Source organism: Lepisma saccharinum, chromosome 1 (genome assembly GCF_977018435.1).
Source record: "Lepisma saccharinum chromosome 1, izLepSacc3.1, whole genome shotgun sequence".
Lineage (NCBI taxonomy): Eukaryota > Metazoa > Arthropoda > Insecta > Zygentoma > Lepismatidae > Lepisma > Lepisma saccharinum.
In genome coordinates, this window is record NC_139229.1 from 74,152,109 (window position 1) to 74,166,401 (window position 14,293).

General features: G+C 37.3%; 1 protein-coding gene across 1 annotated transcript in view; it reads right to left on the bottom strand.

Moving 5' to 3' along the window:
* Positions 1 to 14,293, bottom strand: part of LOC145996545 (proteasome adapter and scaffold protein ECM29) — a 102,217-nt gene that overhangs the window by 12,083 nt on the left and 75,841 nt on the right. Inside the window, exons 27-31 of the mRNA XM_083133049.1 lie at positions 12,809 to 13,031; positions 8,121 to 8,277; positions 5,639 to 5,797; positions 4,453 to 4,584; positions 574 to 719 (exon numbers count right to left, since the gene is read on the bottom strand). Of these exons, the coding sequence (XP_082989175.1) occupies positions 574 to 719; positions 4,453 to 4,584; positions 5,639 to 5,797; positions 8,121 to 8,277; positions 12,809 to 13,031 (817 nt within the window). The remainder of the gene's footprint in view (positions 1 to 573; positions 720 to 4,452; positions 4,585 to 5,638; positions 5,798 to 8,120; positions 8,278 to 12,808; positions 13,032 to 14,293) is intronic.

Below are 14,293 nucleotides of genomic sequence, written 5' to 3' on the forward strand. Positions count from 1 at the left end.
GTTGGCAAATAATTATGATGATAATAATAAGAAGAAGAATAGCAATAACTTTCACATGTCCTTTCACTCTTACATTGATTTCTTGACTTTTCCAATTGGTACTCTGAATTTTAAAACTACTGTGATAATAGAATACATTAATAAAATAGTATTTCAGGAAAAAGCTTAAGTAGATTTTCACAGTCCACTTGCAATTTATAGTATTCACTTACAATAATTTAAATTTGTAAATAAAAATACCTGTACTTAATTTCTAATATTTAGATTTTTATTACAAACTCTTCTACCTCCTCAAGCTAATCATGATGATGAGGTTGAATAATGATTAGATGAAAAAAAAAACTGATGAAGGAACTCTCACAAAGAAACAAAAATCCATGCCCAGGTGAAGACACAACTTTGGAACTCTTGGTGGCAAGATCATAAGTTGATTATGCAACATGTTTAACCACCAAAGAAGCATAAGTACCTTTATTAGTTTCAATAGGTTATCACTCCAGCTACATAGGCAGTGAGGGCATAAAGGTTACGAGTAAAGCTTCACATTAAGTAAGGAAGAAAATCCCAGCTCACCTGAGCCTTCATTGTCCACGATGCACACTCTAAAGCTGACTGCAGCAGTTCAGTTATTTCTCTTAGATTAATTCGTATACCGGCCTCAGTTCCTGGAGTAGCCTCTAGCCACACTTCTTCCCATACTGCAATCGTACTAGTTGTTTCTGTATAGACAAAACCAAGTAGTTGAATTAATTATTAAAAGCAATAATAATGTTAACAACCAATGGCACAACAGGACTTGAGGGCCACGGCCTACTTACAGACTGCCAGTCTCACTCCCACATGTCTCAGCAGAGGTGTGCCATCAACCAACCATATACAGGGTGATGTGTGGTTAGCCCGAAAAACCCCCAGACATGGTTACAGGTTTTCCAGATTACGCTACTCATTTGTAGCTCCCCAATTTCCTCAGAATGGTGGGTGGTCACCGGTCCAATACGCAGGCTGAAATCTCAGGAGAAAAGTTGTAACGATTGTCCCAAGAGACTCGAACCAGCACATGTTTCATAGCCAAAGCAACAGCCATGGTGCAGGACTTAAAATATATAATATACACGGCTAATGCACATCGTTGTCCTGCACTGTTGCCATGTAGTCTAAGGCGTTAGTTATAACACCATTAAGCCTTGTTTCCATTATTATGAAAAAATATAAATATGCTGACCAAGGCAGTAATTTATTTTATTAAAAACATAAACTAAACGTAACGTTTCAACCTTCTAGCAAGGTCTTCATCAGACTCTGTATCAAGTACAAAAGTAACAAGATACCAAAAACAGGGCATTATATACACAAAACATTACTCCCTCCAGACTAATAGAAAGTTGTTTTGGAACTTTCTCGCAGGTGGCTTTCACTATACTTTCACCTAAAAGGCGAAAAATATATACTTTCATATCGAATGTGAATTGGGCTTTATATATCACGCTCTTTTTCCTTCATTTTCTTCCTTCTCCTCTCCTCTTTCTCTCTTGTCCTTTCCACTCTTTCTAACACTTTCTTCCATTCTTTGTTTAACTTCAGTCCCCCATTCCAGTTCATTGTGTCTTCTTCACCTCTCTTCTCTATTTCCTTGGCTTCCTTCCATTTTCTTACTAGCATTCTCTTCTCCCTTCCTATCTGCTTAGCCTCATCCCACTCTATGTCATGTCCCGTTTCTCTCGTGTGTTTAAATATCGCATTTCTCTCTCTCTTAAGTCGTACATCATCCCTATGTTGTTTCAACCTATCTTTCAGTCTCTTTTTCGTTTCTCCTATGTACACACTCTGACATTCTTTACATTTTACTTCGTAGATAATCCCTTCCTCTTCCTCTTCTCTGTTTTCCTCTTTCTTGTTTGCATTCTTCGCTATTCCTAAGATGCTTCTCCCTCCCTTTCTGTAAGTTTTAATGCCCGCTTTCCTAAGCACTTTGCATATCTTTTCTGTGGTCTCACCCATACTCCTTATTCCAAACCACCTCTCTTTTTCTTTCTCTTCATCTTTCTCTTTCTCTTCCAATTCTCCCCTTCCTCTTTTCTTCCTTCTTCTGTTTATGTCCAGTCTATCCTGCTTCTCATAGCCATTCTTTTCCAGCTGTTTCCATAGGCTATTTATTTTGCCTTCTTTTTCACATTCCTTCGTGCATATTTTCGTTATTCTGTCCTCCATATTCTTTATGAAATTTCTTTTTGTCACCTCACTTACATCACTTCTTTTGTGGCAGAATACCCCTGCTGCACACTTCTTCTGATGCCAAGCGGTTTCAATTTCTTGTCCTCTCTTCCTTTTCATCAATATATCAAGGTAGCTTAACTTGCCTTCTTCTTCTATTTCAAGTTCCAATAAAATCCCTCTTTCTTCATCTTGTATTTCTTTGGCAGCTTGACATTTTTGCCAAAGAAATACAAGATGAAGAAAGAGGGATTTTATTGGAACTTGAAATAGAAGAAGAAGGCAAGTTAAGCTACCTTGATATATTGATGAAAAGGAAGAGAGGAGAAGAAATTGAAACCGCTTGGCATCAGAAGAAGTGTGCAGCAGGGGTATTCTGCCACAAAAGAAGTGATGTAAGTGAGGTGACAAAAAGAAATTTCATAAAGAATATGGAGGACAGAATAACGAAAATATGCACGAAGGAATGTGAAAAAGAAGGCAAAATAAATAGCCTATGGAAACAGCTGGAAAAGAATGGCTATGAGAAGCAGGATAGACTGGACATAAACAGAAGAAGGAAGAAAAGAGGAAGGGGAGAATTGGAAGAGAAAGAGAAAGATGAAGAGAAAGAAAAAGAGAGGTGGTTTGGAATAAGGAGTATGGGTGAGACCACAGAAAAGATATGCAAAGTGCTTAGGAAAGCGGGCATTAAAACTTACAGAAAGGGAGGGAGAAGCATCTTAGGAATAGCGAAGAATGCAAACAAGAAAGAGGAAAACAGAGAAGAGGAAGAGGAAGGGATTATCTACGAAGTAAAATGTAAAGAATGTCAGAGTGTGTACATAGGAGAAACGAAAAACAGACTGAAAGATAGGTTGAAACAACATAGGGATGATGTACGACTTAAGAGAGAGAGAAATGCGATATTTAAACACACGAGAGAAACGGGACATGACATAGAGTGGGATGAGGCTAAGCAGATAGGAAGGGAGAAGAGAATGCTAGTAAGAAAATGGAAGGAAGCCAAGGAAATAGAGAAGAGAGGTGAAGAAGACACAATGAACTGGAATGGGGGACTGAAGTTAAACAAAGAATGGAAGAAAGTGTTAGAAAGAGTGGAAAGGACAAGAGAGAAAGAGGAGAGGAGAAGGAAGAAAATGAAGGAAAAAGAGCGTGATATATAAAGCCCAATTCACATTCGATATGAAAGTATATATTTTTCGCCTTTTAGGTGAAAGTATAGTGAAAGCCACCTGCGAGAAAGTTCCAAAACAACTTTCTATTAGTCTGGAGGGAGTAATGTTTTGTGTATATAATGCCCTGTTTTTGGTATCTTGTTACTTTTGTACTTGATACAGAGTCTGATGAAGACCTTGCTAGAAGGTTGAAACGTTACGTTTAGTTTATGTTTTTAATAAAATAAATTACTGCCTTGGTCAGCATATTTATATTTTTTCATAAGGCGTTAGGCTTTGGGCTACAGCTACAGGATGCATGCAGGTTCGAGTATCCTGGGGGAAGCGTAACAACTTTTCTCCTAAGATCACTGCCTGTGAATGGGACTGGTGGCCACCCAGCATCATGAGGTAATTGAAGAGCTACGAATGAGTAGCGTAATATGGTCACAGAAACCTACAACAACGGCTGGGGGTTCGTCGTACTAACCACACGTCACCCCGTAATTGGTTGGATGAGTGAGGCCGGCAGTTGGTAGTTAGGCCTTAACCCTCACAGGCACCACGGGTTGTTATAATGTACATTGTAGAAAGCAGATGATAGCTTAATTTAACAGTGTTCAATATCTGATATCGTGATGTCACTTGTTTAGTCTTGATTCATTGAGGTATATTTTGGCAACTAAGTTTTCCATTTAGTGAAAAAAGTTTTTGATGCTGGCAACTATGTTTGAAGCATTTGGAGGCAAGTGGCGCCTAAGTATCAAGATCTAGTCTCAAACTCTTGCAAAACTCTCCAACACTGAAATAGTTACACTTGTGACCTGGCTACCACAAACCATAAAAACTCCCAAGAACTCACTCAAATTACTTTATTACTGTAACAAGCACCATTTAGAAATTAATGCATTAATTAATATGCACATAAGTAACATAATGCATAAATTGGGACTACAAATATACCAATACTTGCAATATTTTACAAACATATGCTTTTAGAAAAAAATCTAGTCTCTCATGCAATACAAAATTGGCAACAAATTTAATTACTCATGTCGTAATCTAGCATTTCTTTTTCTGTTACCTGGAGTTTTCACACCATGCATGGCAAGGAAAACTAAGGGTAGCACCAAAGTGGAATGAGACTTGATCACATCCTGGTTGTGTTGAGATATAGCTTGAAATACATAGGCACATGCTGATCTGATTGAGTCATCTGTGATAGAAAAGAAAAATATATAAGTTTTCATTTTACTTATAAGAGGGAGTGGAGCACAACAGAATTTAAATTAAATTAACAATTCAGAACAATCGAATTTCACTTTATTTCATGTCACTTAAACCTTGTTAAATGAACACTAGAAGTGGCAACTGCTGTAAAGATCAGGAGTGAATACTAGTAGTAATTCAGGGTATGCCCGAATCAAACAGCAACCTTCTAGCAAAACTAGGGGAAAGTGTCCTAGCATGTTCTCTTACGATGCATTCTCTCTCTATAGTCCACTAGGCAATATGATGCATTCTTGGTATATTTCACGTGTGAAAACATTTTTCTATAAACAAACAAACAAAAGAAAAAAGGTAAAGTATCCTGTGCTAAGGCACATTTAGGGGATGTGGGAGTAGGACCCCAACACATTCTCGACCTCTGACATTTTTGGAGGTGATGTGATCAGCTACATGCTCTGGCCACCTTCATCCCACATGTACCCATTGATCTGACGTTGGGTGAGCCCGTGAGTGGGGACAAGGCCGAAAAAAATTAAAACCTCAGACCATCCACCCCGGCTACATTCTTCTAATAGGTACTTGGAAAAATTCAAACAGGGGCTGGCTTACACCAAATTTCACTTTTTTTAAAATTCTTCTTACATAACAATCAGCGTAGTCTGCCACTAAAGGTCTATGGTTGGCTATGGAAATTCCCCCTCACAGATCTGGAATATTCCATTGCAAAGGCTTTTTATTTTCTCAAATGAGAACTATGAAGCTTGGCATAGGAAAATCTAATATTCAGCAAAGCATAATCAAATAAGATACACACACACATATTTGCATTCACATGTAAAAACATATTAATTAAATAATTATAACTAATTGTTGGCCAGATATTAAATACATTAAATGCAGTAAAGATCAATCCAGATCAAAAACAAACAAATTATTATGCAATTAACTGGTAACTTAAAAATTTTAAAATTGTGACCTGTATAGGGAAACAAAATATGTAAAAATGGACAAAAACATTGAACAGTAATGTTAACTCATACCTTCTTTTTCAAAGTACCATGTTTTCAGCTTCAGAAATAGCTTTTCCAAGCTGCTCTCTTTTGCTGTATTTACTAATTGACCTATAGTCGTGGCATAATTCTTCCGAACCACTGGATTTCTGTCACTCAGTCCGTTCAGCAATGTGGCCAGCAATTTACCTGAAAATACAAGATGCGGGTTAAAATAATGGTACATTAATTGAAATCTCTTTAGCACTGAAATTCCATACGACCGTTCAAATGCAGCAGAATAGTTAGTACGGACTGCTAGTGTTGCAAACAAATATTATATGCAACTAAAAATGCCACTTTTTCACTCCACTCAATTTCTGCATCGGACCCCAATTGGTCACAAACCATAGATTAGTCATGAAACTTTGATTTGGTACTATAGGATAACTGCTCATCCATTGTTCTCTCTCAAAATGGGCATTGTAGGGAGTGGGGAGGGATCACTTAGACTTGAACCATTCATATCTAGATTGATTGATTCAGATATTATGAACATATCACCAAATAGGCTATTATTGCATGCCACACATTAAGGAAATAAGCCCCTTAACTATAACAAAGCTGAGGACAAGAGAAATTTTGTTTCCATGTTGCTAATTTGAAACCTTTTGCGATTAATTTCGAAGGCTCACTGCCTTCATTCACTAAGGATATAACATCTGGGACGGAGATGGTGTGTCACTTCTTTGTTAGGTTTGTTCCCAGGTGGTGGAAGTTCCGGTTTTTCCCATCTAGTGGTGCTGATGTGTTTTCTGGTGACACATCATCTCCATTCCAGATGCCGTAGCCTCAAGCCTTCGAAATTTAGTGGGAAAAAACTGTCAAATTAGCAACGTGGAAACAAGAAATTTCTCACACCCATTATGAATAAAATTATACTATCTCCAAGGATAAAATCTCCTTACCTATTAAAAGCTGAGACTGTACAGGGGTGCTCAGCACACACAAGAACAAATACACGTGATTACGTGATTAGCCAAAAGTGGCAGAAAAGCATCTAACTCAAACAACAACATGTCCCCACAGAGGATTATCCTGACTGTGGATCCAGGTGCCAGAGCCTTGTTGGCCTGCAATGAGGAGTTAGCAGGGTGTACTACAAGAAAATAAGGCTGACTTCTGGGTGTCTTAAAAGGAGGTCAGCCCTTACACCCAAGAGCTAGAAATTCCTGTAACGAATTAGGTGGTACTCGAGAGTATTTAAAAATATCTCAATGGACAAAGCAAAAGACTGTGAAAATATTTCCTAGTGTTCAAAGGGTTCTGCAACTGTATTACAGTATAACAGAACAGACCAGGGGCATATATTTCAGGGCTATCTGCAAAGCCCAGACTCAGACCAAAATAGAGAAAAAGATAGCTATCAAAAATGAGCTTAAAATTGTTCATCTCAATAAGAATATGAACCTGATTTCTTAGGAGTTCGCGGGCAACTCCACGGGATGACAGAGCTTTCTTAAGGACCTGGTCAATGTTGCCAACCAATTTTTCCCAGCATGTAATTTCCCCAGGAACGGGGAATTGGGGAGCCAAACTGTTATAGGAGAGGAAACAGGGTTGCACATGTCAGGAAAATTCCCTCTGAACTACCTCAACAGTCCGGGTCAATGGCATATGGCATGGGCAAGAACACCATTGAATGCTTGCAGACGAGTTGAAAAATAGGTCGTTCACCTTCAAACAACTAGAGTTAAACTAGAGTAGGGAGGAGAAAATTGTTGGCTGACAGGGAATGGTTAATGAGTGCATCTAAAATGTACCGAAAGGACAAGGACCAGATCTATAGTCTAGATCGCGTCGAGTGATCTTTAAGGGTTCCTTGGTGTGTGGAATTTATTTAGAGGCAGCGTGTGAATACAGTAGTGAGTGGATTGTATTTTTGTGAATGATACGTGCTGTGTTGTGTAGTGAACTGAAATGAGGGACATAATTAAGAAGCTGTCTATTTGGCTTACTTATGACGATAAGCTCCAAATCGTTGTGGATTTTTCTTTTATGTCCACTTTATGCACAGATAAGCGAATGGGGATCGGACCTACAGTTAAAGTGGTATCCAAACCACCATGTATCGAACCCGAGACCCCTTAGTTTCAAGGCAACGACGTTAGCACTGAGCCAACAAGGAGCCGAACTTCAATCCGTGAAAATTGGCAAGTAGAAGTTTTATATTTATTCTCGTATATAGAACTACATAAATATTTATTTATGCAAATAAGAATGATATTATTTCACTACTGACATAGTGTACATTTCCATATTTTATTTATGAGGTATATATATATTATAATCACAATGTCACATCACTTCAACCCCCCCCCCCCACCCCAAATGAGCTAAAAAAAACATCCTCACCAGCAAATTATTGTCCATTCGAACACTATGATATGGTGCGATAGCCCAGGTTTTTAATTCAGTATATACCACTGGAACAGACCATGTATATACTAGAAGGGACAGCAACTTTGCTTACCTGTATATGGCTGCAAAGCCTGGCCCAGATGATGTGAGAGAAGGATGATAAGATGAGCACAGCCCACTCTTGTTCCGAGGCCTACAGAGCTCTTCATAATCTCCAGCACTCGCGGGATTAGATCTTCTAAAGTACTGGCATCAACATACTGGAGGCACTGCGAATAGAATGGAACAAATTACTATATAAGCTACTACATATTACAGAAAAGCCTTATGATGCTGTATGTTATTTATCAGTTGGAAAAACTTTGCTGGAATTTTGATGCAAATGAGATACATGATTATGGGCTGAAACTACCTATGTGAAAGTAATATATTTTCATGGTGGATGCGGTAAACGCTATTTAAGTATTACCTACGTGAAATTTTGAGTCTCCACGTGGCACAATTGGAGAGTTATTTCTGATAAATTTTGAAGGACTGCCTTCATTCACTAAGGGTACGGCATCTGGAGAGAAGATGGTAGCTGCCCGGGAACTAACAAAGAAGTGATACGCTACCATATCTGCTCCAGATGCCGTACCCTTAGTAAATGAAGGCAATCGGAAATAACTACAGCCACCAAATGCCAAAAACCCACCATTCATCCCTTATCCAATGTCAAATTTTCACTAATTTTTCAATAAACTTATATATTAATCCCCTGTGTACTTTTGTGCATAGTTCAGCTTGATTTTTTTTATTATTAGTACTATTTGCCCAGTTTTCATTATTACAGTACAACCTTGATTTTACATTTTGTAGGGTACTATAACCAGTCCATTCAGATGTACTGTTATATGGGCATTAAAATACATTGTTTGGTAATTTAAATCTTGATGGATGCCTGAATTGAGGCTACTCATAAAAAATGGCTCCTGTAAAAGAAGCGCAAATAAGCGTTGGAGCAAAAATTTCTTCATTTGACAGATTTAAGTCCAAATTTATCAGAAATAACATAAATGGAAACCAAAGTAGGGCTCAGTGAACAGATTTATTCAAAAGTTTTTAAAAACAAAAGTGAAAATATACAAGTAAATCATCTTCACACTTCGGCAAGACAGCAGAGGATTTGAGTAAAAGTGATTTTACCAGGAAAAATACAGATATACAGCTCCAGGTAAGGGAGGCTGGAATCTTTTTTGTCAACTATAAGTAAACCATTCAACAGTGATATTATTCAACATAGAAACTAGATTCTAAGATATGGCCATCAAAGGATATGAACAGTACTTTCAAATTTAAACTGTACTCATACCTTTGTGACAAACTTTGAAGATTGCATAAAAGTACCTTCATTCGCTATTATGAAAAGTATAATGTAATATTAATTACTGTAATAATTGATGTGACATTACACGTAGTAGGCATGGCCATGCAATGAGTATACATATAATTATGGTGACGAATACAATTTCTTAAAAATATACAATACATTTTTATTTGTAATTGCATATTAAAATGTAGAATTATTTTGTGAAGCATAGTTTCTTCCAAAGATTATCGAAGATACAAAAAATACCTGCATGTGAAATAGACTTGAATATAACTCATGTTAAATTGTCTAATAGTTATTTTCCAAGCTTGAAAGTGATATATATATATATATATTTTACTTTACTTTTCTGCCACTTTTGGCTAATTGCGAAGATTAGTATGAGTGGTGCTATGATGAAATTGATGAAGGGACACTCATGAAAAACACCCATGTTCAAGTCTGGATTGTACATATATATATATATACAAATGATGAAGGAGACAGTAGTGTTTACTGTCTCCTTCATCATTTGTATTTATCCACCCTTCTGGCACCTTTTCTGATCCTATTCCTGTGTGTATATATATATGAAGTCTTAATTGTATGTTAGTAACTCAACTGTTATTAGGGTTATAAAGTTCATATATTGTGCAAAATTTTAACAATTACCGAGATGGGAACTATAATCTAAAAATTAATTAATATTAAATTAGCATTTGTGTTCCCATTTTAGATGTTGTGAATTTCAAATATAATAGACATATTTAAGAGACATCACAGGGCCAAGCTGAAGAACTTAAAAAACGAGAAGATGTAAAATTGAGGAAAATTTACTAACATTTTACTATGTTGGGACCATCAAGATTGAATGTATAATGCGGGAAAATGTAAGATCTGGAAACATAAAATCAGGGTTCCACTGTATCCAATTGCGCAATGCAAAAACTTGAAATTTCACGTAAATAATAAATTTTCTCCTTTATTTCTTTATAAAAACCTTATCGATAAAACAAATTTTAAAAAAATGAAGTCTTGAATTGCATGTAGTTGCATGAATTACATCTGAACTGATGCCACTTTTTCAGAGATTTTCACTGATACCAATATTGATACTTCTAATTGAGCCAATTCAAAATAGTTCAGAATCTATAAATTCTCCACAGTTCACTGGAACTGTATCATAGCAATCTACCAGAGTTGGGCTTTAAAATATTCATAACTTCAAGTGATTGATTGTGTTTTTCTACTTCACTTTTTTGCCACTTTTGGATAATTGCGAAGATTAGTATGAGTGGTGCTATGATGAAATGAAAAACACCCATGTTCAAGTCTGGATTTGAATCTGGAACCCCTGGCATCATAGCACTGTGATAACCACTCCACCACAGAGGTCACCATAAATGCACATGAGACTAATCAATAGTCACAAAATTCATCTCTCTCCAAAATGTTGTAAAACAATATGAATTTTTTGCATAATTTCTTGGATTGAGGAGGTGTTGTCTGACATTTTTGCTGACTCCATGAGGGTCTGCAAAACTGCCAAGGGACACTTTTGCAGTTAAATATCCTGGAAATTATGAAAAATGCATAATATTCATTACTTTTACAACACCAATGTTGGAAGGAACGGATTTTGTGATTAAATTATTAATTATGCAAAATTATTGGGGATGGGCCGATATGAAATTTTGGCCGATACCGATATTCTACCGATCTGATATAAAATAGAAATGGTCATTGAAGAGCCTGAATGGATTACTGACCTCCTTAATAAATGTATTTCAAGGTGACTGCGGTGCAAAAGAAATTGCATATTTAGACATTTGCTTTTTTAGAAAGTAGGGCATGAAGATTATCTATAAAAATTACAACAAAATGACAGAATTTTGCACTAAATTATCAGATATTTAGCGATATATCGGATCGGTAAAATTATCAATTATTTTACCAATAAACAGATACGTCGATATGTCTATATCGGCCGATACCGATTGAGTACCGATTAATTGGTCCCATCCCTAAAAATCAGCGGCGGCTCAAGGGGTAGAGCCGCCGTGCCATGGCACTACCCTCAGAAGAAATTCATACGTCACCAAGTAAAGTTAAATGAATACATTGATAGTTTACAGACAAGGAGATTCGAATCTTGCAATCGGTCAAGCTGACTTGACGACCGCCCCAACCTTCTCACTGCATCGCCAGCTGTTTCGTTCGTACCCTCGCGAGGCAAAGGTCCGAGCCGCTGAAGATCTGGCCTAACCAAGTTGACACACGTGCAGAGGGTTGAAGAAGTCTCAGCGAGGAACATTTCCACCATGAGCCGAGAATAAAGTGGCAGGGGGCGGGGTTAGCCCATAAGAAACCGTGCCAGTCTTAGCCTGGCCTGGCGAGGGAACTTTCGCAGTGTTGAATTGACACAGTTTCCACCTTCCGAAAAAAGTCGCTAAATACGACTGGTTTGTAACACCCGTTGGGGAAGTAATTTCTGCCTACTTTTGGAGAAACGAAACTAATATTTTTCCAAAGTTAAATGAACATTTTTGATAATAGATAGATGCACCAAGAGGGCCATCCAGACTTTTTTAAAAATATCCTATGATGATGCGAGTTTCCTTTGGCATTTCGACAATTTATTTTCATAACAAAGATATTTTCGACATCCAGTTAGAATATGTGTGCATGGGGGAGAAGAAGGTGATAGGATTTGTTTTTCCTTTCCTCTTGTAATTGTTATATTTTTAGGGAAGTTTCCTGTAGTGTATAAAGATAGGTTAGTGAGTAAAGATGAATCGGATTAGTACGTTATTACTTAAACACATGTTGTTTTCCACGTTACCAAACGAGGACAAACATCTTGGCTAGTGGCAACCTCAAGGAGAGGGCAGGGGGGGGGGGGGCATTGCGGAGGTTTTTTTTTCTATTTACTTGATCACGTTGGCACTACCCATCATAGTTGCCGCCGGCCGCCACTGCTAAAAATTATTAATATTTTAAAGCAAACCTTTGGTAGTTTGTTATGAAACAGTTGCAAAGGATATCTTATGTATTAAAATTTATAAATATTCTGAACTTCTATACAATATCAATGGGAAATCAGTAAGAGTTATGGCACTGTTATAATAATCAGTTCAAAGTGATAGCAGCTTGGCTCTAATTAAGACAAAAAATCTAAATACTGTATTTCCACGTTATCTTGTGTGGAATACTGTTTCCATATTCAGAAACTGCAGGATTCAAGCTTTACAACGATAACATGATTGGGTTTAGTAAACATGAAAAATCAATGCAAGTGTCCCAAAATCATGGAATGACCCTGCACGGTTTCATGTTGGCTGTCTGAAATATTCCGTGCATAATACACACCACAGTTTTTGGCGGCAAAAAGTTTGGAAAAAAGTGTGCATTATACATGAGTAAATATGGTATTTAAGCAACAAAATTTCTACCTTGCTGACTGTTTCAACAGTATAATGGGACTTAGCTTCTGAGGCACGGATCGCATCCACCACCTCCTGGTGCCTCTGATGTGCCGCTAGCTGGGTACTCAGTTGGCTGAGGCCCAACGGCTCCAGTTCGCCCGTTGCTTCCAACAGAGCAGGTATCAGAACAGACAGGTGAGGTTTCAACAGGTTGCCAGCAGAACCAACAATCTGCGACAAGGTATGAAGGCTAGAAAAAAAAAAGCAGAGTAAATATATTGCAAGTACAAGGGATGACTACTTGCAATATCTACAAAATCTCCTTTTTCAGGTTAAAAGCTGAGGCTGTAAAGGGACAGGGACCGTTTACCCACTGTACCACCTCAAGAATTGCGTTGAATTTTTTTTTTTAATCGACAGATTTCAATGCTTTAGTATGTAATGTAAAAGTGGTTGTGTTAGGAAAGAACAAATAACTGAGATATTTGATACCAAAGAATGGCACATGTAAGTTAAAACCTACAATTCTGAAGTATTTTCACGGCTTTTTGTTAGTAAAAACTGTTTGTATGTATACTAAAATAGCGAAAGAACATGTCGAAAATAACTACTATCAGTATCAAACCTAACAATAGTAACCTAAATACGTAAAATTATAGCTGCCGTTGTGAAAGTCGTTTTGGGTGCTATATTCAGTTGCATGAAGCCTTCAGGCTGTTCTGCTTCACAGTAAAGTAACATGCTAAAGTAACAAGACGTACTTTACTTCACAATAACACATTTCCGAGAGCTAAAATCAACTGAAAACGTTCATAAACAACAAAATCTTCATAAACCATGCAAGATATTTCTCTAGGGTGTACAGAGGGTCAAGGGTACCAAGGGGCACTCGGCACATATAAGAACAAAACAGGAGGTACCACACAGCCCTACAGAGGATTATACTAACTGTAGGTCCAGATGCCAGAGCCTCGTTGTTTACCATGTTGTACTATGTGGAAGTGAGGTTGATGCTTCAGTGCTGTACACTCCTAGAGAAAATAATTTTCATACAGATAGTTACAATGTACCTTTGCTCATGACTGTACAAACATTTCAACATGCTACTAACTTCTGAAATGTTACTCAACTGAACTGTCTTGGACTTGTTAGATTATTATTATTTTAAAATTATTTATATTTAAAATAATAAATTCACTGTACAAAGTTCATTCTTTCAGGGATCACACAGAACTACATTAAACTTGGAAAGACATTCTGTAATTCAATCAGTTGTAAGTACATTCTTTTCACATTTGGATATGCATTATATTGTGTTTACATTAGTTACAGTTGTTAAGAGAACACATAAGGAAATAAATAGAAATAAGGCACCCCTGTGCATGTAATGCATGCCATGAAGGCATGTAAGGTAATGTGGAGGTAGAGCTCCACATATTCTTAATATCGGCCATAGTTGGGATGATGTGATCAGCATCATGTCCAGGATTGCCCTTAGGTACCCATTGATGC